Below are 26,763 nucleotides of genomic sequence, written 5' to 3'. Positions count from 1 at the left end.
ATTCTGTAGTTACTGATGCCATGATACAGGTCTGGAAACAGAATAGGCAGTTTTATCTGCTGTTCATAAGTCAGAAATGCAAGAATATTTCATGTCAATGATCCTTCTACATCCACAAAGCCTGGAAACTAAGGCTCAAAATCATTTTTATTTTTTGCTCCAGTTGAATTACACAGGGACAAGTAATGATATAAATAAAGCCTTATTTTTGTATTTTTATTTTTTTAAGTACTGTTTCTTAAGGAAAATTGACTGATTTCTTGTCCCTGCTGAAGTCACTGCAAGAGTCCTTCTGAAAGTTCCTGGAGAGGCTGACATGTGGCATGGTGAGCTAAGCTGCCGCTTGCCATGCTGAATCCCACATCAGAGCATGCCAGTTCCAGTCCCAGCTGCCCCTCCTGACCCAGCTCACTGCTAGTGCACCTGGGAAAGCAGTGACAGATGGCCCCGCTCATGTAGGAGGTCCAGATAGAGCTCTGGCCTCCTGGCTTCAGCCTGGACCAGGGCCAGCTGTGGTTACCAGTTTCTCTATTTCTTTTTCTTTAGGATAAATGAATTTTTTAAAAAAGATTTGTTTTTTTTATTGGAAAGTCTGATTTACAGAGAAGAGGAGAGAGAGAGGAAGATCAACCACCCACTGATTCATTCCCCAAGTGGCTGCAACAGCCAGAGGTGAGCTGATCCAAAGCCAGAAGCCAGGAGCTTCCTCTGGGGCTCCCATGTGGGTGCAGGGTCTCAAGGCCATTTGGGCCATCCTCCAGGCCACAAGCAGGGAGCTGGAAGGGAAGTGGGACCACTGGAATAAACTGGAGCCCATATGGGATCCCAGTGCATGCAAGGTGAGGACTTTAGCTGCTAGGCTACCATGCTGGGCCCAGGATAAATGAATCTTTAAAAAGTCCACAGTAGGGGGTCAGCGCGGTGGCATGACAGGGTAATTCTCCATCTATAAGGACTGGCATGCTCAAATCTAAAAACATCATCTGAAAAAGAAATCATAAATTGGGCACCCTGGCTAGTGAACTGAACCTCTGCCCACGACACTGGTGGCCCGCATGGACTCTGGTTCAGGTCCTGGATGGCGCGAGTGCTTGGGCCCTGTGCCCGTCCGGGAGAGCCAGAAGATGTTCCTGGCAGGACACCACACTTCCTGCTGTTTCCATTAAGGAAGTCCTCTCCCTTTCTCCTTTAACTTTGCCTTTCAAATAAAAAATATATTTTTAAAAATCTTCTTAGAAAATAATAAATCTACTTTGTCCTAAATCAGCTTTTTCTTCAAGCTATCATTTCTTTCCTCTCTTTTGCCATCAGCTCAAGAAACTAAATTTTTGTCACTACCTATTCTCCTGAGCTGATTTCTAACCTGACTAGGTTTTTCCACCTATTGATCTAAAACATGTATATTAAATGTTACTAATTTTACCCTGTTAAAATTCTGAATCTTGCTTTTTAAAAATTCACTGTTCATTTAAACTCTGTAGTACTTGACACTGGTGGCTCCTAGAAACCTTTTTCGTCATTACCTAGAGTACCCCCCACCTATCATCACTTCTTCATTCTCACTGGCTCCTTCACTATTCTAGCACTAACCAAGACAGCGCCAGGCATGGTTCAAGGTTCAGTGCATGTGTTATACATTTATTACTAAAAAATTCCTGAGTCACGTACAGTTACTCCCAAATATCACAGAATATATTATAAAGTATAAAGATCACAGTGGCAGAGCCTAGACACAAGCCCAGAGAATGGGCGTCACTGTGTGGCTCAGTATTCTGGCCAGTACTGCCCGTCCCTATAATTTGAGCTACTTCATGAATATATCACTTCACAATTTGCTATCACTGGGAAAGTGGGATGAGTCCCCTAACTGTTTCTCCAGCCTAGAGCTTTCAACTGTGGGACAGGCTGCCAGCTACACAGAAATTCCCTTCTAAGACATCCCACACATATGAAATATGTCCAAACTAAACTCAATTATTTCCCAAATGTATCTTTATTACAAATGCTTTGTCATCTTTGCATTTGCAAGTCAGAAACCTAGAGGTTGGTTTTTCTCTTCCCTACAACCTGTCATTTTTGTCTCAGCCCTTTATAGCTACCTGCAGATCTCTTTTCAGCTGTCCTCGCCTCTCTAGCTGTCAGTAGCACAATGGCCGCTCCAGGCTTGCTCTGTCCTGGTCCACCTTCCTCCCTGGCACTGCGCATGCCCCTAGTCCTTGAGCTCTCCGCAGCTCCTCTGACAGCTCAGAGAACTCAGCCTCACATTTCAAGCCCTCCACAATAGGGAACCAATACTCATCATCTGCCACTCCCACCCTCTGCTATAAGCTTCCTGCACTCAGGGTAACCCCGGAAACATGCAGTGTGTCCTGTCAAACTCCATGGCCCTGTCCTCCATTGGATCTCGGATTTCATTCTGTGAAGTCTCCCTTAGAATGTCACTTGTTCCTCTAGGGTATTCCTCCTTGCTTTGATTTCTACTTGTGTTAGATTTTTAGGGGAAAAATAAAAAGACAAGTGTCTGCTAGTAAGTTGGTTCAAAGATATCTATCTCTGCATCCTCGGACAAAGATGAAGATGAAGAGGAGGAAGTCTTTGGTTAGAGTTGTCAAAAATAATTCTGTGCGGGATGTATTTCCAAAATGAGAAACACCTCCCTTTCTGGCTCTCTCCCAGAGCTCCTAAGAACTCCCTCTGCTAAGGGCAACTCCTGATTTTTACAAGGTATTTGTAGACTCTCAGCTCTGCCTCTCTTTCAGCCTTCTGCCGCTCGTATCCGGGTCACTTCACAGCTTGCCAGCACTTTCCCATAGAGTGTGAAAGACAATTCTACCAGATTTTCTTAATGTTCAGGAATTTTTTTTTACAATAATAGACTAAATTTGAGGGTTAGATGTGAACTATTTATCTTAAATCTGTGTCAAATTCATTTCTTTAAGGATTAAAATCTGTAGTATTGTAAGAGTTAAGAATTGCAATATTGATGCAAATTGCCCATACAGTTCCTGTTTAAAAATCTAGTAATAAAACAAGCTGTGCAGTCAAATAATAACCCCTGAGCCCAAAATGAAGCAAAGGTTAAAACCAGCTCAATTCTTTGAACTTACACTCTTGTGTTTTGTCCATTCAGTTTTGCCGATTCTCCCCTTTTTAAAAAACTTGAAGTCCTGGTTCACTGAAATCTCATTTCAGAATTCATTTGAAACAGATATGAGAAAAGTAAATATGGGTAAAATACAGAGAGAGCCTTCTAGTTTCTGGCAAATATGGATTTAAGCTAAACATGATCCAAAATGAAATGAAATGAGAAGCATTTTAATTTCCACCAGATCAGCAGGGGCTGGTTCTGTGGCACAGCATGTTAAACCGCTATATTTATGGCCAGCATCCCATATGGCTGCTGCTTCAAGTCCCTCTCTGTTCTACTTCCAATCCAGCTTCCTGCTAAGGTATCTGAAAAGCAGAAGATGCTCAAGGCCGTGAGCCCTGCTCCCCACGTGGGAGACGCAGAGGAACCTGCTGGCTTTGGCCTGGCCCAGTCTTGGCCACTTGGGGAGTGAACCAGCAGATGGAAGAACTCTGTTTCATTTGTCTCTCCTGCCTTTCTATAACTGTCTTTCAGATAAATAAATCCTTTAAAAAGATGTAGAATAATGGCTTTCATTAAAAATAGATAAATAGGGGCCCGGCGGCATGGCCTAGCAGCTAAAGTCCTCTCCTTGAACGCCCCGGGATCCCATATGGGCGCCGGTTCTGGTCCCAGCAGCTCCACTTCCCATCCAGCTCCCTGCTTGTGGCCTGGGAAAGCAGTCGAGGACGGCCCAAAGCACTGGGACCCTGCACCCGCGTGGGAAACCTGGAAGAGGTTCCTGGTACCCAGCTTCAGATCGGCGCAGCACTGGCCGTTGCGGCTCACTTGGGGAGTGAATCATCGGATGGAAGATCTTCCTCTCTGTCTCTCCTCCTCTGTGTATATCTGACTTTGTAATAAATAAATAAGTAAATAAATCTTTAAAAAATAGATGAAGAAAGGGCTGGCACGGTCTGGCTAATCCTAGCCTGCAAGTGCCAGGATCCCATGTGGGCACTGTTTCAGGGACTGGGTGCTCCACTTCCCATCCAGCTCCCTGCTTATAGCCTGGGAAAGCAGAGGAGGTTGGCTCAAAGCCATGTGGGAGACCAGAAGAAGCTCCTGGTTCATGGCTTCAGATTAGCTCAGCTCTGGCTGTTGTAGAAGGTCTTTCTGTGTGTCTCTCCTCTCTAAATCTGCCTTTCCAATTTAACTAGATAAATAAAAATAGAAGCTAGTAAATTCTGAATTTCTTGATATGGCTCCACTTAAAAAAAACAAACAAACTTATTTATTTGGGTAGACAAGTAGACAGTTTCCACTCACTAGTTCATTCACCCAAATGGTCGCCGTGACCAGACTGGCCTGTCTGAAGCCAGGAGTTCCTTCTGGATCTCCCATGTGGTGCAGGCACCCAAGTGCTTGTGCCTGTCTTTCCTGCTTTCCCAGCCCAGTAGCTGGCTCGGAAGTAAAGCACCCATATAGGATGCTGGTGCCGCAGACAGTGACTGTACTTGCTGTGCCATGGCACCAACCCCAACTGGCTCTATTTGAATAATTGTATTTAACTATATAAATGGACTGGTGTAGTTAAATAATTAAAAAGTGGCATTATCCAGTTGCTATCAACCACAAAATTAGGGTATTAATATAAATTATCTCAGGTTAAGTTGCAACAGTTAATAGAAAACAGTGAGTTAGGAGAAGTTTGGTTAAAGAAAAACTTTTTCCTACCAATAGCTCTGGAGACGGATAAACTTCCATTCACCCTCCAGGCACCAAACCAGACTACACAACCTCCAAGGGCCTCAATTCGCTGCTTTTCATCCTAAACAGCAATGCAATAAAAATAATAACTGGATTCAGGTTGATTATTCTTCTTTGACAGTAAATAACAGATATAATCTAAAAAGGTTTCTTTGGAAGGTGGGTATGGCTGCTGAGATAATCGTGATAATTATAATAATTAAGTGAACCCTAATTAATAAACTTTGAAAACTTCCTTTAAGGCATAGAATAGACTATACTTACCTCTCTGTCTGGTTTATGAGGCTTCATTAGTTCAACAGCTTGGCCCTTCCTCACAAGCATAACCTGGGAATCACCCACCCAGGCCACGTGCAGCATGTTACCTCTGATAAAAGTCACCACTCCTGTGGTCCCACATCTTAAGCTCTGAAAATAGTTTAAAACCAGAGTCAGTGAAAATAATCACACACCAAATTTTCATTGAGAAATAATTTGCTTTTAATATAAACTTTTCAGATGGGAGCTAATCATTAATAATGCAGTTTTACAGATACACAGCAATTACTGCATTTGGGTATTTGTGTATATATACACACAAACAAAGCCACCCATTCTGGAATATGAAAGGCGGGGATTATTCATTTAAAGTACAGATACGAAAGCAATGGCCGGCTGTTTGACTTGCTCAGGGAAGGTAACTGATTAATACAGAAAACAGAACTGAAACTCCTCCTCCATTTGAATGTTAAATGTACTATGCCAATTCTTGGAGAAAACTTTCCATATTCTGGTCTCTTTTTCTGTTACTGACCTTTATGTACCACAGGACAGTCTTAGATGTGCAAAGTAATGTAAGAAGTCTGACTGATACTCAATGACCGCACCCCATCTCTGAATGTCAGGAAGAGCTAAGCTACAGCACATACTCCTTTAGAGACCATGAGCTGGCTTATACCTTTAAAAATAGCATGTAGGGGTCCTTCCCTTTGGAAAACGTTATCAAGAACTAATAGTCCAGAATTTCACTGCAGTAGCTACCCCTGTACTCACAGCTCTAGATCCCACTATACTATGACATCTCCCTTTGACATGAGTCACCACCAGGTGAGCATGATTTTCAGTTACTAAGGACCTGGCCTAAATTAGAACCAATGCTCCAGGGGTTGTGAAGAGTCCCTTGTATCCAAGGAGAACAACAACTTCTCATTCTCCTTATATAGGGAAAGTTTGTTATAAATCCTCACCCAACAATAAAATGTCTTCCCACACAGAATGTTCAAAAACCCCCTGGAACCCATGATAAAAGACACTTGAGTGCATATGCCTTGGAGAGAACAGGGGGGCAGGGCTCCTCCCCCACAGGATCGCTCCTTTCTTCCTAGCTGTTAGCAGCACAGGGAAGCACAAGAAGTGACTGCGGAGACAAGCCTGAATTATGCAGGACAACTACTGGCAGAACTAAGCAACTCCAGGGTCAGTGACAAACACGGTCAGTAAAAAGGCCGCATGAGGACACAAGGAAAGGAACAGAACAGAGGATAGAAGACGACACGGTGATTCTCTGTTGCAAGCTGGTGAGTACAGAGCCTGTCTACTGTGAGGCCGCAGCATGCTGGCGGCACGAGACGGCAGGCGGGCAGGCTGTTTATTTTCCAGCCCACCGCTGACTGTGGACCTGACTGTTGTGGAACCTGCATATTAATCCAGACTTGGGGGAGGAAGAAAACAGAGATTTCTCTTGCTTAATGTCAAATAGTTTTGAATTACTGTTGTATTAATTCTAAACTTCACTACTGCTGTATATCCAAGATCAAAGAATTGACTTAAATGATTACCCCATTCTCTCCAAGTCCATTTTAAAAACAGTTCATATTTAAGTCAAGGCTAGTCTTATTTTCTATGTGCACATAACTCTGTAATTGTTTTTTAAAATGAATTATTTTCTTTCTATTGGCCTTCAGTTAAAAATTCAGCAAAGTACTGCAGTTAATTATGTACTAATGGCAAGAATGATAACTTTTTTTTTTACTTGCAGCTCTTCATATAGAGACTTATCATCCATTCAGAGTAAAAACCTTAGGTATATTAGTAATGTAAGACATGAGTTGACTTTCCTTCCTGTTAGAAGAAATTGAGAATCATCTAAGAATTCATCTTCTCCAAGTAAGATTTCCCTCAAGAGATACACAGTGAAACCCTGCCTACCCATTTGGAAACAAATGTATGGAAATCATCCCAGTTTCTGCTTCTTTTTTAGCTCATTGTTTATTCACCATATCCAGATCTTAAGCAGTCTGCTCAGAGATGGTCCTGGTGTGAATCTGACAGGCAATGGTGAATCAAACAAAGAAAATATTCACCTGCCAAATCCAGCAATGATTATAGAAATGAATCTGGAAAATTACATTTGCAGTATTTCTTTATAGTACATCATTGTACCCTCACTGGACTTAATTCCTTAAATAGGAAAAGAATAGAATACTATGGATATTAAAAAAAAAAAACAGTTTAAAAAATGTCTGTTCAGAACAACAGTTAATGCTTAGTTAGGTGTGGCCAGTGCCTTCACAGCTAGAATTGATGAGAAAGTGGCATACCTCCCTGGCTGCTTTCTGTACAAACCGCTCATCAGTGACCCGGAAAGCCCGGCACAGGGCCTCTGCAGGGTCGTGGGGGAACATCTCCTGGCGCACTAAGTTGACGTGGAGGTGAATGGAGGCGTAAATGGCAGCATCCACTCCCCCATGGCCGTCAAACACTGCAAAGTAAGCTTGTTCTTCCTGGTCCTGTCAATAGAAACACAGCACAGTCAGGTGTCGGTGCTGATTGATTCAGATGAGTGAATCCATGTTGCCCATCCTTAACCCTCACTGCATCTGTCATCCAGGCAAGAAGGCTCACTCTTTCCTTCATCTGACATGACTGATCAACTGCTTAAATACCTGCAACATTAGTGCACCTGTGTTCACACTGGCACACGGCAGGCTGAAGTGCCCTCTTTGGGAAAGTTGTTGCTTCTAGCATGGAAACCACCCATACATGTTTGCTTCAAAATTGCTGTTACACATTGAGAGGAGGGAGAGGAATGAGAAGGTATGAGAAAGAATTAAGTGAAAACTTCTCTGAATTGAGTGCTATTTTTCAAAATGAAGTTATTTTAATAGTCAAATTAGAACCCAAGAACAACAGGAAATAATTGGCCCTCCAGCACGAGGCCAATTATGCTCACAGTGTTGAGAATACATAGGAGATATGAAATCATACACAATTCCAAACTATAAAAGCCTCCTTTTTAAGTCCTTCATGATCACAAAGAATTCTCACTACATCCCCAGTTAATCAGATTTGAACCACATCAGGCTCCCGATGCTCTGACGGCCCACCTCTTGGCCATCACACTTTCCAGTAAAGGCAACTGCCAAGGCAGGGTCTTCCAACACCGTGTTTGTCTTGACAAGGACAACTATTGATAATTTACATTTCAACCACTTTGGTGGTTTGCTTCTAAATCTTGTAAGAGCTTTTGTCTAACATCTGTCCCACCTCTATCTGCCTGGACCCTGAGTTCCTTCAGGCAGCTCACGGCAGGGATCTATTTCATTTGCAAGTAGTGTCACTGCTTTTTCCTTCAGTTTTACAAGTCAGGGCAGTGCTCAGCCTATCACGGATTTTAAGAAAAGCAATTTTCTCATCTGTTAGAGAGAAGACACTATCTCTTGTGGACTAAATGTATATTTGTGCTTTTAAGACGTTATTTGTGGGGCCCGGCGGCGTGGCCTAGCGGCTGAAGTCCTCGCCTTAAAAGCCCCGGGATCCCATATGGGCGCCGGTTCTAATCCCGGCAGCTCCACTTCCCATCCAGCTCCCTGCTTGTGGCCTGGGAAAGCAGTTGAGGACGGCCCAATGCATTGGGACACTGCACCCGCATGGGAGACCTGGAAGAGGTTCCAGGTTCCCGGCTTGGGATTGGCGTGCATCGGCCCGTTGCAGCTCACTTGGGGAGTGAATCAATGGATGGAAGATCTTCCTCTCTGTATATCTGACTTTGTAATAAAATGAATAAATCTTTTTTTAAAAAAAAAAGACGTTATTTGTGGGGGGCAGCGTGGTAACCTAGTGGCTAAAGTCCTCGCCTATGGGCACTGGTTCATATCCCTGCTACTCCACTTCCCTTTCAGCTCCCTGCTTGTGGCTTGAGAAAGCAGTACAAGATGGCCCAATGTGGAGAGCGGGACTTTGCCCCAGGATGGCGCTTGTCATTGTCTTCTCACGGCACAAAGGCAGTAAACAAGTTTTAGGAAGTTGCAGAGGATTGGTTCAAGGTCTCATGCAGTCTGCATGGTGTGCACATGATCAGAGTTGTGATTGGTGTGTTTGATGCGTGGCCAAGCAGCCCTGTTGCAATTGGCTGTTGATAGGGTTTTAACCTAAGTTTGAGAGAGAACAAAGAAGAAGAACAAAGAGGAGTAGTGGTAGAGTAGTAGTAGTAGTAGAAGAGGAAGCCTGTAAATATGCTGTAGTTACTGCCCTTCTGTATTATACTTGGATTTCTTGTTTTGTTATGTTGTGTAATTAGTTTGTCCTTCAATAAATCCTCATGAGAGCAAGCACCTGTGTCGGAGCTTCACTCGCTGGACAAGGGACTCCGTTAGCCCAAACCCTTGGGCCTGCACCCATTGTGAGACCTGGAAGAGGCTCCTGGTTCCTGGCTTCGGATCAGCTCAGCTCAGCTCTGGCTACTGTGGCCATTTGGGGAAAGAATTAGCAGATGGGAGATCTTTGTCTCTCCTCTCTGTAAATCTACCTTCCTAATAAAATTAAATTGACCTTTTTTAAAAAAATACAATTCTTTTTAAAGAGTACAAAAATACCAAAAAACATTATGAAATCTGTATTATATGGATATTATAACTATTTATTTTTCAGTTGAGCAGTATCATCCATAATGCCACTGGCAGTTGATTAAACAGAATTAGAAATAATCCTGATATGTAGAATTTCTACTTGTATTAAGGAAGTACTCAAGCAACTATACAGCATCAGAAGAAACGGGAACAGAGCAAATTTCTTTTTCAAAATTAATATAGCTTCTTTTAAGGAAAACAAGAATTATTTACTGGTTTTACTTATTTGGATAAAGAAGGGTAAAGAAGGAATAAATAACATTTATAATCCTACTATCTGTAGATAGCCAGTGTTATACATAGAGATTTAACGAAAATTAGAATTGTCATGTATAATTTTCTTTGTGTCATACAATTAGCATTTTTCTTTAACACTAAGTAGTATTTGAAGACATTGTAAATGGCTTAAGATACAACATCTTAGGAGGACATCAGTTATCATTTAGTTTATTTAGGTCATTTCCACTTTTATTTATTTATTTAATTTGAGAGACACAGAGAAGCCGCCCATCTGGAGTTCAGTCCCACTGCAGACGTGATGGTGTGTTGGAAACGCAGTCTGCATTTCCTGTGTGGGTGGCAGGAGTCCTGTGGCTTGAGCAATCACCATGGCCTCCCAGAGCTGCATTCACAGGTGCCCGGGCAGAGAATCCTCGTGGAATGCAGGCATCTATACTGCCAGGCTAACTACCCATTTCTCCATTGTTTTTACTGTAAACATTTATGTCAAAACATGTATAATAAGACTGATTGCACTTTCGTTTCCTCATATCAAAGTAAAAGTGAAATTACCCAAAGGATACGTGAGGATTTGTAATCCTGAATGTGCACGGCCAGACTGCAGTTAAAGCCACTGCTCTACACCGAGCTGCTCCTTTTCCTGATTTAGGCCTTAAGGATGGTTTTGAAATCAGTCGGGAACATAAAAACCGAGCTGACGACAGTAACGCCGACAGACTGGTGCAGCCCTTGAAACAAGTGATGTGGCACTGGCGCTGGTTACCTCTGCACACGCGCAGGAGCAGGACTCTGAAACCAGAGCTGCCGCTGCCCGCTCCCCTCTCACTGCTAAATGAAATAACTGTGCTCGGTGTAAATTATTATATTTTAATTTGCAGACTAAAATGAAGAAAAGAGGCAAATGACAGGAGAAGGAAAACAACCTATCTCTTTGTATTAACGCAATACATTTAATAGCAAGAAAGGAAAAAAATAACAAGAAAATGGTCATTAAGCTGCCAAGGTTCATATGAATCTAATTTGTCAGTTACAGAGATTCATGAAATAGTTTCAGCTACTTTGCTGTTTCAGAGACCAAAATTTTGAAAAGAAAACCACATGAAATCAGAAAATGTCTCAGCCTTTAATTTATTCTTTTGTGTTTTGTTTTTCCTTCAGCCATATTGTAATATGGGAACTTAACCATTTGATTATACTGTAGAAATAGTTCCCTTAAAAAAAAAAACGAAACAATTACTAAGCTAGGCTAGTTTTCTTTTTTGCTTATACGTTTATAGAACAGCCCTGGAAGGTTACCCAAGAAACTGGTAACTTCCCTTGCCTTCATGAAGGGGAATAGGGTATCTAGGAGAAAAAAATTAAGGAGAGATTTTAATTTCCCAATTTTGAAACTCGGGAACCTATTCAAAATAAGATAACCTGTTCCTCTCCATTGTTGACTGCGGACACCTGTGTGCCACGAGGAATTCAGTCCGCCCTGGCCTGCCGTCCTCTGTGGTCAGGCCCGTGAAGGGCTGTGCGCCCTAATCTCACCCGCTCCACCAGTGCCCTTTACCTCTAGGTTGAAGAGCATATTAAAGTCAGGAATGCAGACGTGTTTGTCCTCCATTTTCCTGCGCATGTTTTTGATGGCATGGATTGAGGTCTCATAGTACAGCTGGGGTCTCCTGCGCAGGGGGAAGTCTTTCACCCAGCTGCAGCAAATCTCGTGCAGTTTGCTGAAGACAGAACGGGCCAATTTCACTGTCTCAATCTCTGTGAAGGAAACACAGAAACCCCCCAGTGAGGAGCCTGGTAAAACTGCTTCCCTTTGCCTGCTTGGGGAAGACAGAAGTAGGTCACCTGAGTCAAGCTCCTCCTCAACAGAAGAAATTCACCCTTCTGCGCTTCTGAAGAAAGAAAATGACAGCCTGTCTGGTGGAAAGTCACCCTGATAGTGCACCTCGCGCCTCTTCCAGCAGGAAGTGTCCTCACCGCAGCTCTCTGTGGTCATCACTGAGAGCCACGCCTCCTGCTAAGCACGAAAAAATGTCTGAAATATGAAGTGACTCTAGTTAATAGAAATGCGAAAGGCCAAAGAGAACACAGCTTACAAACTACAGGAGTAAGAGAAATGCATCTTGTTTGTCAAGTACCTTTACCCTTTGTCTGCCTCACTGCCTTCTTCATATCATATTCCTTGCTTTTTTTCCTTCCTGCAAGTTATCATTTGGAACAAAACCACATTTTTCCTACTTGAAGTTTTAGGCACTTTAGTCAATAGGTTAAGTGACTTAAAGGTTGTATGCTTCTCTAAGGAAAAAGGTTCTTAAATTCTGTATGTGACTGAATAGGAAAAGGAGACAGCAGCCGAGCAGCAGCAGGAACTTGGTGTGTGTGCTGCCTCCCTTCCGTCAGGGTGGCCGGGTGGATGCCCACTGCACCCTGACACACGGGCTAACCTGCCACAGCACTGCCGAAGGTACTGACGGGATGTACTTAGTATCATTTAACCCTCCACTCAAGTTGCATCTATTGGAATATTTTTTTCCTCAGCCCAGAATTTTAGTGGTTCTTCTTTTATCTCAGGTGAAAAAAAAATTCCCCAAGGAATTTTTTCTAACTGAATCAGATAGAGCTTGATGGCCTCACAAGGCTATTTTCCTAAACCACCTGCCTTCACCTTAATCTGTGGCTACTATATTTACCTGATTTTTAAAATCAGAATGTTTTTTCAAAATGACTATAAACAGAAAACCAATGTCAAATTTTTGACCCCTCTTTTCCTCTTTAACATAACAGGTGGTGGGTGGCAAATCCTGCTTGGTGGCTCTGTTCCCTTTAACATTTGTGTGTGTGTGTGCGCAACTGAAAAATCAAGGAACACCAAAAGAGAAAGGAACAAGCAGAGCAGGAGCAGAGGAGCCTGAGGAGATGTGCACATGTGGGAGACAGGCCTGCAGAGCGGCCACCAGCTGATTCTGAGCAACCCCAGTGTTCTAAAGCACCAGCTTCCAAACTCAGCCAGCACTCACCCACCTGGTCCCCACAGCAGTGTGGGCCTCATCGGACCCAGGTGTGCAACAACCAGGGTAATTCTGTTGCTCCGAGAGATGGATCAGTTACTTTGGTAGTTTCTAGATTCCCATATAACACAATATACATTAGTGTTTTAATTCTTTGGTTGTATACTACTATTATATAGGTAACCTGTCCAGTAAGACCAAACACAACTATTTAAATTAGCTAAAATTTATATTTAAAATTCAGGTTTTTTTGTCATATTCATTCAACTTCAGAGGCTTAATCTCTCTATTTGGCTGGTGGCTGCCCTATTGGATATTACAGTAAACATTTTCACCAGTCCCCTGAACTGGGACAGATTAAAGTGTTAAACAAAGCTTGTTCTTTCCTCAAATTAGTTAACCTCTCAATCTGTCCATATTCCTCAGGGGTTCCCTCCCCCATATTTCCCATTCCAAGGATTGATCTATTAGAACTTTTAATCATATTTTGTAACAGATCTCACTAATTGGTTATGTGCTGTGTTCTGTGTAAACCCACTTAGGTCCAGGGATATGGAGCTCTGAAATCCAGATGATCTCCTGTCTCCAACCCTCCTACCAATAGAAGCTGTGTCTTCACTGTCCTTGATCAGCCAGAATACAATTCCCAGCACACAGCAGGGACTCTCTAGATGTTTGTTGAATAAATGAATGGAAACTGTTATATAAATAAAATAACCAGAAAAATATTAAATTATTTACATAGTGGTTATTTATTCTGCTTCACTCATCTCTCTTCTACAATGGTAAAGTAGAAGTCTCCTGATATTGAAACTTTATGTTTCAATAAAGTTTCAATATCAGGAGACTAGTTTTCCTATAGCTTATTCTTAATTAAAACAAAATGCAACTTGGGTAATGGGACATGTTTATTTTTCCAGATGAACTTTTAAATTATTTTTCCAACTTTGGCCAGGAAGACTTATTCACATTCTGTTTGGGATTGCACTGAATTCACATATTAGTTCACAAAAAGTTGGTGTTTTTTCATAATGAATCCTATCCAGGAACAAGTTTTATTGTTGCTCAACAGAATTTTAACAAAGGTCATTCATATTTCTTAATCACTTCATTCTTGGCTATTTTCTTTGCTACTTTTATCGGAACTTGATTGCAATGTGCCATTCTCCATCTAGCAAACATCACTTTCCTCCAGTAACATTTCCTGCTGTACTCTCAGTCTATGCTCATGTTGGAATTTAAAACAAGACTCAAACCTGACTACAGAATTGCATCCTTGTGGTCACGGTGAGTGGATCAGGAATGGGAAACTACGTTGGGCTGGATAGACTCAGTCAGCTCACATATGCTACTCTTCTGTTCCTGCTCTATTTGAATTTGGACGAATGAAGACCTGACACTCCCAGTAGTCATCTTGGCATCCTATGGGCATGAAAATAAAATTAGAGGGCCTGACACAGTAGCCTAGTGGCTTAAGTCCTCTCCTTGCTAGCGCCAGGATCCCATATGGGCACAGGTTCGTATCCCAGTGGCCCATCCAGCTCCCTGCTTATGACTGGGAAAGCAGTCGAGGATGGCCCAAATCCTTGGGACCCTGCACCCATGTGAGAGACCTGGAGGAGGCTTCTGGTGTCAGCTCAGCTCTGGCCATTGCAGCCACTTGGAGAGTGAATCACTGGATGGAAGATCTTCTCTGTCTCTCTTTTGTGTATATCTGACTTTTCAATAAAAATAATTTTAGAAGGGGGTGGGGGGACCTGGCACAGTAGCTTAGTGGCTGAAGTCCTCACTTTGTACAGGCTGGGATCCCATATGGGTGCCAGTTCTAATCCTGGCAGCCCTACTTCCCATCCAGCTCCCTGCCTGTGGCTGGGAAAGCAGTCGAGGACAGCCCAGAGCCTTGGGATCTTGCACCGTGTGGGAGACTTGGAAGAGGCTCCGGGCTCCTGGCTTTGGATCAGCACGGCTGCGGCTGTTGCGCCCACTTGGGGAGTGAATCATCGGACAGAAAAGTCTTCTCTGTCTCTCCGCCTCTCTGTAACTCTTTCTAATAAAATAACAATAATAGTAAAATAAATATTGAAGAAAGAAAAGAAAGAGAGCGTACAGCTCTGAGGAGGACAGTGCCAGGGTCTGCTAACTGCCCCTGAAACCCTGCAGCTATCTTTGCAGCCCTAATACTGCAGGGTGGCCAGGGACATGTTTCGCTCAAGTCAGTTGCGTTTACAGTCACTATAACCAAAAATACTCCCGAGTATAAGTTAAGAAAAAGTTGATTTTGGTTTAAACCACATTTTGTCCTACTCTGTGCATGACATAGTCATCTAGTCCTAGTGTATTAATAATACTTTTTAAGATTAGGAATGTCAATAAAATTTGTTGAATGCTTCTTTTGTTATCTTAGAGATTATCCTATTTACTTGACCTATTAATATATAAATTACACTAATAGATGTCTCAATATTTTTACTGTGCTCTGCTGTTTACCTAACAACAGTAAACATGGTAGACCCTCAATAAAATCTTCACTGACTTAACTGTTACACTCAATATACTAATATTTTAATTAACATTCTTTTTTATACTGATTACTAAGTCAGGTATCTCATTTCCTTTTGTTTGCTCTTGGGCAATTTTGGTGTGTTAGGCTATGTATATTTTTCTTTGCACAATGAAAGCACTTTTAAAACAGTATTATAATTATCTTGGACCATTTGAAAATATCCGCCTATAGAATCATCTGTTCAGTTTCCTTCTGCTTGTGACAGTTCTCTCGATCTCTCTTCCCTTAGATAGGTCATGTCAATTTCTGGTTTTTGAATTTATTTATAGATACTTTCCTTAATTTAAAAAATTTCCTTTGTATTAGTAATCATTTCCCATTTTTGTTTTGAATTTTCACTGGGATTTTTCAAATTTGATTTTATATTGCTTGGAAGAGTTATATCCACCAAACTAAATTAGTACTAAGTCAGATATTCAAGGTCACTTAGCAAACATTCTATCACGAATGACATTAACATGAGAAGAACATTAGGTTAAGGATTTTTTTAAATTGTCGTTTATAGAAAGGAACAAGAACAGGGACAAAAGGTCGCTCAGTAAGGACTTCAGTGCCTCTGGGCGTGGCACAACGGGCCTATTCAGTGTGCTCATTTCAATGCTCTCAAGATTATCCTCACATGGAGTGATCTGGGCTAACCAGATCAAGGATATGCAGATGGCTCAGCTAGGTAAGTCTGAGTCATACAGCATCATGGAGCACCACTTCATACTGCAGAAAAATGTCAAATAAGAATGATTGATGATACCCACCAAACCACAACCCCCACCCTTTATTTCATTTATTATGGGGTTCCAAAAATTCTTCCAAAGTGGGTATGTAGGGCACTTCAGTTGGACCACACTTAGGTATTCCCCCTTCTGCAAGGAGTGGTGTGGGGTTTCAATATATACACTGATGCTTGAAATGGAAAAATAAATTTAAAAAGGACTACAGAAAAGTGAAATTATACAAAGTAGCAGTCCACCCCCTCACAGCTGTAAATTACTCATCAGTTGTTAATGTCATTGTAAGGAGCTGGAGCTGAGTCAGCCGTCACCCTGGCTGCCGAGAAGCAAAATTTAATCTCATTTTTTCATCACAGGGTATTTACTACATGCATCAGTGCGCAAGGAAAGCCCAGTGCAGGAATTCTATTCATCTTGATTCTGGAACAACTCAGCTCCAAATGAATCAATAATATTCACTAAAACCAAACAGAATAATTCCTTGCCAGTTTTCTGTCAGAAACAACTGGGAGGGAAAGAAGAACAGGAATGCTTACTTTTCTCTCTGTCGCACATCCTCTGGAATCTTGCTACTCTGATCAATAATACATGCTTTCCTCCCGGGTACTGTGTTGAAAGGCAAATGCTTAAAACAGAACTAGCATTAATATTCCTTAAAATTTTTTCATTAATTCACTAATTTTTATAAAAATCTTTTTTTAGATCATGTCAAATATGCATGAGCCTAGTGCATTAATGTATATGTCTTCATCTAGAAACTGAATCTCATAATTCTCCTGTAAAAAATAATGTACAGTGATGCATACAATTAGATCAGATCTTACATTTCCATGATAAAGAGCTCTATTTGAATCCAAGAGCTTTAAGTTTTAACATAATGATGAGTTTTATTATAGCTGATCTCTTGAGTTTTTTAATATCTGACATTTTTACTTGGATTCTTAAAAGTAATACACAATTTTTAAATAGGTTTTGCTCAAATTCTTGCTACTCTCACCCACCCATATTTGTTTACTGACTTCACATTCCTCGCTTTATTTGTTCCATTTATTCAGGCATTATTTACGACAAGCTCCCGCTGCTCCAATTACCTACCACATCCTAGTTGACCTTTTGCAAAACACACTTGTATTTTTTTTCTCTTCCCTCTTTTTACTGATCTAAAAAGACTTTCTGCATATTTTTCTCCTTATTGCCACTATATAATCAACTAAATGTACATACAATTGGATTTAGCATTTTGCAGATATTTTCCATGGATCACTAGGTATGAGAAAATGTTAGGATTTTTAAACTTACCAAACACTCAAGTAGAAAGTACTCACCCACGGTGCCTTCAGAGCCATCCGTTTCCTTTGGGATGTAATGTGCAGAAAGATCACTCTGAAGGACTTGGTCTGATGTGGCTCGGGCTAAAGCAGCAGCCAAAAAGGAAGGGCAATTACTGGAAGAGAGAAACAAAAGGCTATTTTCAGCAATAATTAGGAAGTAATGCATTGATATTCCTCATAATTATGTGTTATAACATTTCAAATACCTGTAAACAATATCTTGTCTAATATTTGATAGCACACTTTAAGGTAGTAGATAACAGGTTGAGTAACAGATCTGGCATCTGATGTGGTGGGGTTTTACAAAGTGGGTCTGGAGAAAGATGACAACCAATAAAATGGGGTATAATCTAAAAGTGGGGTAAGTTTTATAAGGGAAATTAGCAGGATACAATGACAGAGAAAAACAGAGGGCACACCGTTTAGATATGTTGATCAGGAATGCCTAGGCATAGCCTAGAAAAATGAGAAGAGCTCTGTTGATATGGGAGTGGGAGGTTAAGAAAGAATATTTTGGGCAGAGAACAGTGGGGAAAGTGGTAAATGAAAGGTCAGAGGAAAAGGCAAAGTCCAGCTATTCATGTAAGGAACTTAAGACTGTGAGCAAGGGAGTACAAAGACATGAATGAAAATACTGCACCGACTGCTGTGTCAAATTAGGAGGGAATAAGACTGAAGGATGACCACTAAGAAACTGTTATATTTTGGGGAAAATCAATACAGAACTTGTTCCTGGCTGGATGTAGAGGGGAGGTTGATCAGAATTAAGGTTGCATCCTGAGTTTTGATCTGAACATCTACTTGTGGATGTATTTAAAACTCTGGGAACAGGACCTCATAGAAGAATAAAGAAGACTGCTCTGGATCGGTGACTTCTGTGTGCCTTCTTGTTTCTCCATCTTGGAATGAGGAGGTTATGCCTCACTACTGTTGGCTGATGAGAGGAAGGAGGGTTACGTAATTTCCCTTTTCGAGTTTTCAGATCAAGCAAAGCTACAGTTAAGGGAGCTATTATCAAGAAATCATATACAAGGAGAATCTTGGTTTACCTGGACTGGATCCAATATGTTTTTTTTTTTTTTTTTTTAGATTTATTTATTTTTCTTGAGTTCCAGAGAGCGAGAGGGATAGCAGGGATAGACAGACATTTTTCATCCTCTGGTTCACTTCCCAAATGCCTGCAGGAGCCAGAACTGGATCAGTCCAAAACTGGGAGCCATGAGTCTCTTCTAAGTCTCCCACAGGCACAGGGCCCAAGGACTTGGGCCAACCTCTGCTGCCTTCCTAGGTCATCAGCAGGGAGCTTCATGGGAAGTAGAGCAGCTGGGACTATAACAGTTGCCCATATGGGATCCCAGCACCACATATGGAGGACTAGCTTGCTGTACAACCATACAGGCACCAATGAGACTTTAAATTTTTTGTATTTGAATGGCAGAGAGATGGGGAGAGAGATTTTCCATCCACTGGCTCACTCCCTGAATGATCTCAACAGCTGATGCTGGGCAAGGGAGAAGTCAGGAGCCAGGAATCCCACCTCACTCACCCATATAGGTGGTAGGGACTAAAAATTGTTCCATCTCCCACTGCTTTCCCAGGCACCTTAGCAGGGTTGAAAGCTGAGCAACCAGGACTCCAACCAGTACACTGATTATGGGATGCTGACATTGTGGTCAGTACCTTAACTCACTATTCCACATCAGCCCCTCAATGAGCTTTTGAAACTCAAACATAAGCTTTTAGGGAAAGATGTGTGAATTGTTTGGCAAGAAAAAGAAAACATTATTTTTCTTAAATAGGCCACAGCAATATTTCTGGTCTCCCATGTTATTCAGAACTTGCTAGTCCACAGGAAGAGGTAAAATCTTTCCCTTCCCTTAAATCTGGGTGAGATGTTGTAATTACTTTGGAAAAAAAAAAAGTATTAAAGGTGATGCTCTTTGACCATAAAAGTTTGATCATAAAAGACCATCAGCCTTTCCCCTGGCTTCCTCTTCCTTTTTCCCTTTCTCTCTAGATGATTGTCCTTGGGCCACAGCCATCCTGCTGGTCAGCGAGCAGCAATCACATGAACAGACTCAGGTGGGTGTGAACTAAGCCCTGTCCCCCAGCCAATTACCAGCATCAGCTGCTTGATGTGGAAATTCACAAGCCTTCAGAAGATACCAATCTCCAACCTGAATCTTCCAGTTAAGGCCTCAAACATCATGGAACAAATATAAGCTGATCCTGCTTTGCCAATCTGAATTCCTGACCCAAGGAAACGGAGAACAGTGATTGTTTAGTGCACCAAATTGTTGTGAGCAGACTGATTCTACCCCAAAGCCGAGTCAGGCACAGACTCTTAGAAGCTCAGCAGTCTTTATTCACTGGCCGGCCCCATCCCACTGCCAATGAAGAAGGGAGCAGCCCCGACAGGCCAGAGTTGAGGGCTTTTAAACTTAACGCTGGCATGAAAATGATCCGATCAATTAAGCTAGCATTGGTGCAGTGTGACAAAGGGAGAACCGGCAGTTACTCTTGTCTTCTCAAGCTTGAGCACTCTTTCTTCCCTGGGTTGCAAAAGACTTATGCTTTGGTCTGGGCTGCTGGAGAAACTATAGCTGAGTGCTAATCTGAGGATAAGGAGAAGGTCAACTACCTACAACCCAAATGCCAGGCACCATTAGGAGAAACAATAACACCGTTAATTATGTTAAACTATCCTATGGGTAAGAGTTACATCCTGCCTGGCAGGGAGGAGCTGCAGCAAGCAAGCATAACTTACAGAAGCCAGTTTTGCAGTAGGTCAAGTTTTAAAGTGACAGTAGATAGCTTTCTAATATTCTGGTTCTTCATATGTGTCCCTAACAGAACACTTGTTTTTCTGCTCACCCTGAGACGCAAGCAGAATTACAGGCCCTAACAAAACTGATGGCATTTTGAATTTTCAGGCTGCCGCACAAATTTTATAGTAACATCTTAACACAGCAACAATAACTGAAAACAAAGACTTAGATAAGGAACATACAAAGGCTGAAAAACTGCAAGGTAAGTAAATGGAGAACCAAGAGTATTTAAGGGAGGGAGTGGTCAACACTGCTGAGAAGTGATATGTGAAACGATGAACACTGAATTTAATGAAATGAAAATCACAGTGTGGATGCCAGACAATTCACTGTGAGGAACAATTGTTTCAACAAATTATGCTGAGACAGGTGGATATCCACATGTTAAAGAATTCAGTTGATACCACTTCTTTCTACTATCTACAAAAATTAACTCAAAATACATTACAGCCCTAATTGTTACACCTTGAACTGTAAAACGCTTAAAAATATAGAAGTAAATCCTCATGACCTTGAGTTAAGCAAGCACATGCCAAAAAAAAAAGCTAAACTGCAACAGAATTTTTTTAATAGATATACTTTTTAAAGATTTTATTATTTTATTACAAAGTCAGATATACAGAGAGGAGAGACAGAGAGGAAGATCTTCCATCCGATGATTCACTCCCCAACTGAGCACAACGGCCAGTGCTGTGCCGATCCGATGCCGGGAACCAGGAACCTCTTCTGGGTCTCCCACGCGGGTGCAGGGTCCCAAAGCTTTGGGCCATCCTCAACTGCCCTCCCAGGCCACAAGCAGGGAGCTGGATGGGAAGTGGAACTGCCGGGATTAGAACCAGCGCCCATGTGGGATCCCGGCATGTTCAAGGTGAGGACTTTAGCTGCTAGGCCACGCCGCTGGGCCCATGGGCGCAGATTCTAATCCCGGCAGCTCCACTTCCATCCAGCTCCCTGCTTGTGGCCTGGGAAAGCAGTCAAAGACAGCCCAGAGCCTTGGGACCCTGCACCCATGAGGGAGACCTGGAGGAGGTTCCTGGCTCCTGGCTTCGGATCGGCGGCTGTTATGGTCACCTGGGGAATGAATCATCGGATAGAAGATCTTCCTCTCTGTCTCTCCTCCTCTCTGTGTATCTGCCTTTCCAATAAAATAAATAAATCTTAAAAAAAATAAAAAGACAACCCCATAGACGTGAATACGCATTTTTTTTTTCCAAACAAGATATACAAGTGGGAAAGGAACACATGGGTAGATGCTCAATATCTGTAGATATTTGGCTTCTGCCTGATTCCCAGCACAGAGTTCCTAAAACCCTTGTGATAGCCTGAGGGTTAGAGATGCCAGAAACACTTTTTGTGTTAATATTTGGTCTTTGAATCTAGTTTTTCTCACAAAATTCGAAACTATCTTGGGATTTCCTGGGTGACAAGGAGTATCTTGTTCTAAGGAGAGGTTCTTGTAGCCACAGGGAAAGAGATGCTCACCAGAAAGACCAAGCCAGGACCAGAAGCCTTCATCCTTCAGCTCCACTCATCCTCCAGCAAGCAATGGGAGACTAGAACCTGAGCAATGAGGTACATGGCAAAGCCTCCACAGAATTCCCAAAAGGACAGGGTTTGAGGAGGCGCCATCATGGTAAGTATAACCACATGCCTGAAGGGTGGTGTACCCATATTCCATCGGGACAAAACCACTGGTGTTTGGTGCCCTTCTCTGGGACCAGGTGTTGTTTCTTCATCTGGCTGATCATTTGTATATTTTACAACATCCTTTAAGAAATCAATATAGGGCTCAGCGGCGTGGCCTAGCAGCTAAAGTCCTCTCCTTGAGCACGCCGGGATCCCACATGGGCGCCGGTTCTAATCCCGGCAGCTCCACTTCCCATCCAGCTCCCTGCTTGTGGCCTGGGAGGGCAGTTGAGGACAACCCAAAGCATTGGGACCCTGCACCCGCGTGGGAGACCCAGAAGAGGTTCCTGGTCCCAGCATCGGATTGGCGCGCACTGGCCCGTTGCAGCTCACTTGGGGAGTGAATCATTGGACAGAAGATCTTCCTCTCTGTCTCTCCTCCTCTCTGTATATCTGGCTTTCCAATAATAATAAAATCTTTAAAAAAAAAAAAAAGAAAAGAAATCAATATACATAATCGGTCTCCATTTTGTGAGCCATTTTAACAAATTAGCTTAATGAGGGAGCTGTGGAAACTGCTGATCTATAACCTAGGTCTGAAACCTAGGAGCCCACACTTGTGACTGGCGTCCGAAGTGGCAGCGTTTTGTAGGACTGAGCCTTTAATCTGTGGACAATGTCAAAACAGAGTCAAACTGTAAGACTCCCTTAGTTGATGATTTTGGAGAACTGGTTGGCACAAAAACCCTTTACACATGCAGTGTCAAAAGTTTGTGACTGTATAGAAAAACCCTTTTAAAGAATTTCCCTTTTTACATCATTACTCACTAGGGAAATGCTAATCCAAACCACTACGACAAACATTCCACAGATAACTAGGATAGCAATAATAAAAAGTAATGGCCCGGCGGCATGGCCTAGCAGCTAAAGTCCTCGCCTTGAAAGCCCCGGGATCCCATATGGGCGCCGGTTCTAATCCCGGCAGCTCCACTTCCCATCCAGCTCCCTGCTTGTGGCCTGGGAAAGCAGTTGAGGTAGGCCCAATGCATTGGGACACTGCACCCGCGTGGGAGACCTGGAAGAGGTTCCTGGTTCCCAGCATCGGATCGGCACACACCGGCCCATTGCGGCTCACCTGGGGAGTGAATCATTGAATGGAAGATCTTCCTCTCTGTATATCCGGCTTTCCAATAATAATAAAATCTTAAAAAAAAAAAAAAGTAATGGTGCAGGTGCTGGGCACAACGTGAGGATGTGTTGGACACCAGTTGAGTCAAAAGCATCCCATATCAGAGTGCCTGAGTTCAAGTTCCCAAATCTACTTCCAACTCGAACTTCCTGCTTATGTGCACCCTGGGAGGCAGCAGGCAGTGGCTTCAATGCCTTCAACGCCTGGCCCCTGATATCCACTTGGGAAACCAGACTGGGTTCTGGGCTCACAGATTTAGGACTGGCCCGGCTACAGCTGTTAAGGGCATCCAATAAGTAAATATATCTCTGTTTCGTTGCCTTTCCAACACAAATAGGTTGACAACTTTTTAAAAAGACATGAGTTGGACATTGTACAGCCAACCAAACCATCTCATGCTCATGTGCCAGTGACAGTACTTGCATCTCCACTTGGAATACAGCCTCCTGCTGGGGAGCCTATGAAGCAGATGATGGTCCAGGTACTTGGGTTTTGACCGCCCACATGGGAGACCCAGATGAAGTTCCTGGCTCCTGGCTCCTCCGGCAAATTTCTGGCTACCAAGTATTTGGGGAGTGAACTAGTAGATGGAAGAGATTCCCCCTCCTTTGTCACTTTGCCTTTCTAATAAAAACATGTATATCTCTCTTTTTTTTTTTTTTTTTATTGGAAAGTCGGATATACAGAGAGGAGGAGAGACAGAGAGGAAGATCTTCCGTCCGATGATTCAATCTCCAAGTGAGCTGCAACGGGCCGATACGCGCCAATCCGATGCTGGGAACCAGGAACCTCTTCTGGGTCTCCCACGCGGGTGCAGGGTCCCAATGCATTGGGCCGTCCTCTACTGCTTTCCCAGGCCACAAGCAGGGAGCTGGATGGGAAGTGGAGCTGCCGGGATTAGAACCGGCGCCCATGTGGGATCCCGGCGTGCTCAAGGCGAGGACTTTAGCCACTAGGCCACGCCGCCGGGCCCATGTATATCTTTTTTAAAAAGGATAAGTAATAACTGTTAGTAATGATAGAATTCTCATATATTATTACTTAAAATGTAAAATGTGCAGCTGCTTTGGCAAGTTCTTATAATTTCAAGTACAAAGTTACCATATGGCCTATCTATGCAGAAGAAACACAAACATCCATCTAAAAATTTGAATGCATGAATGTGCAGAGCAGTGTTATTCATAAAGCCAAAGAAATAGAATCAACCAAGTGTCCATCTGTTCATGAAACAAATAAAACAACTATAGTCATACAATAGAATATTATTTGGACTTATAAGCACTTTTATAAGACACACACGGAAAAGCCTTGAGATCTTCATGCTAAGTAGCAGAAGTTGAGCACAAAAGACCACCTATGGCAGGATTTCACTTACTGTGTAAGAAAAGTCCAAAACAGGTGAGTCGATGTAAACAGAGTAATAAAGGACTGGGCAGTAGAGTGAGAATAGGAGTGATGGCTAATGGGTAGGAGGTTTCTCTCTGCATTGATGAAGATATCCTAAAATAGGTTATTTTCTGAGAGTTAACAACTATGAATACTGTATACTTTAAGCAGGTAACTTTGAGAGCAATCCTGTGTATGAAAGGGAAAGGAACCCCAATGGGAAGCAATGCAGAGCAGTAAACATGCAGCCTCGGCCACCTCGCCTCCATTCTCAGGTCAGGATCCCAGTCCTCACTGTGTGCTACAGGCTTGGGGCTGGAAGACCACTGTGCAGGTGAGGGTCCAGAAGCTGCACTCACCCAAGCAAGCCCTGCTAGACCAGCCCCCCAAATATGGCAGGAACAGATGGTGGGGGTCAGGGGGAGACTTGGGAAGGCCAGTGCTTGGGAGAACCCCCAGGACAGAGCATTCAGGGCCCACCCACCTCCTCCACTGGCTTTTTTTTAAAGACTTATTTTTATTGGAAAGTCAGATATATTTAAAGAAGAGACAGAGAGGAAGATCTTCCGTCTGCTGATTCACTTCCCAAGGGTGACAACAACTGGAGCTGCACTGATCTGAAGCCAGGAGCCAGGGCCTCTTCCGAGTCTCCCATGCAGGCGCAGGTTCCTAAGGTTTTGGGCCATCCTTGATTAATTTCCCAGGCCATAAGCTGGATGGGAAGTGGGGCCACTGGGATTAGAAATGGTACCCATATGGAATGCCAGCGCGTGCAAGGTGAAGACTTTAGCTGCTAGGCTACCACACCAGCCCCCACTGATATTTCTTAATCGACCTAGGAAGTACAATATTTTTTTGCATCTCACCTGCGAGACTATCATCTGAAGACATGCAGAACAGCAAGTCTGTTCCTACATCTCCACCAGCCTTAACTGTCACCATCTTTCTTATTTCTTGGGGCTGACTACAGAAGGAGTTAAACTATGAAAGGGAAATTTGAACAGGAGCCCTTAATAGGACCCCTCCCTCTTCCACTGATCAAGTGTGGGGCCTTCATGAACACAACCCTAAGCCTGTGTCCATCAGTAGGGGGACCTGCCTCTCCAGTATCTACATGGTTAATATTTGGGGTAGGCATCTGGTGCAGCAATTAAGAGGGCTGCTTGGCAGGACCAGCACTGTGGCAAAGTAAGCTTGAACGTCCTGGTGTCAGCATCTCAGATAGACACAAGTTCTACTTCTAGCTGCTCCACTTCCCATTCAGCTCCCTAGGAAAGCAGCAGTGGATGACTCAAAGCCTGGGACCCTGCATCCATGTGAGAGATCCTGAGGAAGCTCCTGGCTCCTGACTTCATACAGCTCAGCTTCAGCGCTGCAGCCACCTGGGGAGTGAACCAGCAGATGGGAGATTCTGCGCTCTCCTCTCTAACCTTGTCTGTCAAATAAACATAAATCTGCAAAATAATAATAATGGTGATGATACCTGCTTGGGACACCTGCATCCTGTGTTAGAGTACCTGAACTGGAGTCTGGCTCTGCTCCTTACTCTAGCTTCCTGGTAATATGCATGCTAGAAGGCAGCAGATGATGGCCCACATATTTGGGTCTCTACTACCCCTGTGGGAAATCCAAATACTTTACTTAAGTGGACTTTTAGCCATAGAATTAGAACATTTAACTGCCTTTTTTTTTTTTTTGCTTTTAAATTTACATTTAAAAACAATCTGGAGGGGCCAGAATTGGTAGTCTAGTGAGTGAAGATACCTGTGAGGCCAGCATCCCATATGGGCACCATGTGAGCCCTGGCTGCACCATTTCCAAAAAGCTCCCCGTTAATGTGCCTGGGAAACCTGCAGAAACTGACCCAAGTATTTGGGTGCTCCACCCACGTGGCAGATCCTGAAGAAGCTCCAGGTTCCTGGCCTCAGAGAGCCCCGCTATGGCTTCTGTGGCCATTTGGGGAGTGAACCAGCAGATTGAAGATTCTCTTTCTCTCAATCTCTTTAAAAAACATTCTGGAAATCTTTAGTGTAATCTTGTTCCCAAGAGTTCCAAAAGATGTCTTTTCTGTAATTATTTAACAGGTTCACCAAAGGTAAGTATATAAAACTGAGAGAATTAAGGAAGAAACATTAGTCTCATTA

General features: G+C 42.9%; 1 protein-coding gene across 1 annotated transcript in view; it reads right to left on the bottom strand.

The window, feature by feature from the left end:
* Positions 1 to 26,763, bottom strand: part of PPM1E (protein phosphatase, Mg2+/Mn2+ dependent 1E) — a 101,665-nt gene that overhangs the window by 4,359 nt on the left and 70,543 nt on the right. The window contains exons 2-6 of the mRNA XM_004590975.2: positions 17,585 to 17,703; positions 11,519 to 11,718; positions 7,417 to 7,605; positions 5,102 to 5,245; positions 4,805 to 4,898 (exon numbers count right to left, since the gene is read on the bottom strand). Of these exons, the coding sequence (XP_004591032.2) occupies positions 4,805 to 4,898; positions 5,102 to 5,245; positions 7,417 to 7,605; positions 11,519 to 11,718; positions 17,585 to 17,703 (746 nt within the window). The remainder of the gene's footprint in view (positions 1 to 4,804; positions 4,899 to 5,101; positions 5,246 to 7,416; positions 7,606 to 11,518; positions 11,719 to 17,584; positions 17,704 to 26,763) is intronic.

The sequence above is a fragment of the Ochotona princeps genome, chromosome 17 (assembly GCF_030435755.1).
Source record: "Ochotona princeps isolate mOchPri1 chromosome 17, mOchPri1.hap1, whole genome shotgun sequence".
Classification (NCBI taxonomy): Eukaryota; Metazoa; Chordata; class Mammalia; order Lagomorpha; family Ochotonidae; genus Ochotona; species Ochotona princeps.
The sequence above is the reverse complement of the archived record's forward strand: the minus strand, read 5'-3'. Positions and strand labels throughout refer to the sequence as shown.